Genomic DNA, 1,932 nt, shown 5'->3' on the forward strand with positions numbered 1-1,932 from the left:
CACCCTCAGTGACACTCCTCCAACAAGGACAAACCTAGTCCTTACCAGACAGCTCCACCAACTAGGGATCAAACATTCAGATATGTGAGCCCATTGGGGCCCTTGTCATTCAAATCACCACAGCACTGTTAACAGTATTTCCTTTTAGTCATCTTTTTCATTAATATAGGCATGTTTGGGTTATTTATTTATTTATTTTGTATGTTTGGTTATTATGCCCATGTGTATGTCTGTGCACTGATGCATGCCTGGTGCTTGTGGAGGCCAGAAGAGGGTAACACATCCCCTGGTACTGGAATTACAGATGGTTGTGAGCCACCATATGGTTTGCTGGGAGTTGAACTTGGGTCATTTGGAAAACAGCTCTTAACTGCCAAGTTGTCTTTTCAGTCCCTCTTTGTTTTGAATAATCACATTTGTGTCTAACACTAAGCCCTACAACTAGCAACTATATAGTATTGTTTATTGACTGGCTGAAGAATTCTGTGCAGTATTACAGTTTTCTGTTGCCTAGTCAGGAATTGGTGATGCAGCTTAGTAGTAGAGTACTTGTTCAGCATTTGTGAATCTCTAGAACCAAACAAAGAAAAACAAAATTGACATGGGAGAGGGGCAGAGGGAAGGGAGAGACAAACAACTCAATCCCTTTTCATTCTGACATTTCAGTGAGAGCAGTGATGGAATCAACATGTCCCGACTCATAATCAGTCAACTAAAATGGCTGGACAGAATTGTGGATAGCAAGGTAGGTTTGGGGCTTTATCAATTTAAAAGGTTTTTCATGACTGGGAATGGTAGCGTGTGCCTATAATCACAACACTTGGGAAGGAGAGGCAGGCTGATTTCTGTAAGTTTGAGGCCAACCTAGTCTACATAGTGAAACCCGGTTTAGACAACAAACAAAAATCTTAGTCAGGAATGGTGGTACATGACAATAATCTGAGCATTTAGAGGATAGAGGCAGGAAGATGGAAGTCAATTTGAGCCAGCCTGGGCTACATAGTGATACCCTCGCCCAGAAAGCAAAACAGATTTTTATATGACTGACAAAACCTTTTTGATTTTTGGGATTTTTTTTCCTTTGTAAATGAAAATTTCACTTTCTTATCAATCATCATCATCACTTATTCCCAGCAATGTTTAAGCAAGCATGGGCAGCCCGTTTATGGTGGTTCTCCAGTTGTTCCTAACCTGGGCAGTCCTAGATGGTTGTGTTATTGTCATACCCAAGCTTCCAAGGTCTTCCTTTATGCTGTCTATCCAGCGGTTTTGGGCCTTCCTCTTCATCTTATCCCATGCACTCCTCCAAGCAGTGCTGTGTTCGGGTATCTGCCATCATTCATTCTCATAGCATGGCCTAAGTATCTCAAGCACCATTACTGTATCCTGTAGTTTACTTCCTTCTGTAGATGGAGATGTTTCCTAATGTCATCGTTGCGCAGCCTATCCGTGTGATGCTTAGAATCCTCCTGAGACATGCCATCTCAAACACATTCTTATTTCTTATCAATACATTATCTTTATTCAAGTTTCCCAATTTGAGAATCTTGAATATTTGACTCTTTCAAAAATTTGTTTCAAAATAAGCTTAGGCTACATGAAATGGTCTGTGCCTGTAATTCCAGCACTTGGGAATGAGGCAAGAAGACAGAAGTCTGAAGCCAGAAGAGGGACTATATAGAGAGACCTCTGATTTACAGAGGGCTGTGAGAATAAGTGGGTAAAGGTTGCTATGCAACTGGAAGACCTGATTTGACCAAAAAAAAAAAAAAAGTAGACCTGATTTGATCCCTGGGACCCCACATGTAAACCCCACAAAGCTTTCCTCTGGCAGGGACATCCGTATGCATAGTATACATGCATTAATAAATACTTTTTTATTTATTTTTGAGACAGGGTTTCTCCGTAGCTTTTGGTTCCTGTCCTGGAACT

General features: G+C 41.0%; 1 protein-coding gene across 1 annotated transcript in view; it reads left to right on the top strand.

The window, feature by feature from the left end:
• Positions 1-1,932, top strand: part of Fancd2 (FA complementation group D2) — a 76,809-nt gene that overhangs the window by 11,974 nt on the left and 62,903 nt on the right. The window contains exon 8 of the mRNA XM_013353049.2: positions 667-745. Within this exon, the coding sequence (XP_013208503.1) occupies positions 667-745 (79 nt within the window). The remainder of the gene's footprint in view (positions 1-666; positions 746-1,932) is intronic.

This window comes from Microtus ochrogaster, unplaced genomic scaffold (genome assembly GCF_000317375.1).
Source record: "Microtus ochrogaster isolate Prairie Vole_2 unplaced genomic scaffold, MicOch1.0 UNK1, whole genome shotgun sequence".
NCBI classification, from domain to species: domain Eukaryota; kingdom Metazoa; phylum Chordata; class Mammalia; order Rodentia; family Cricetidae; genus Microtus; species Microtus ochrogaster.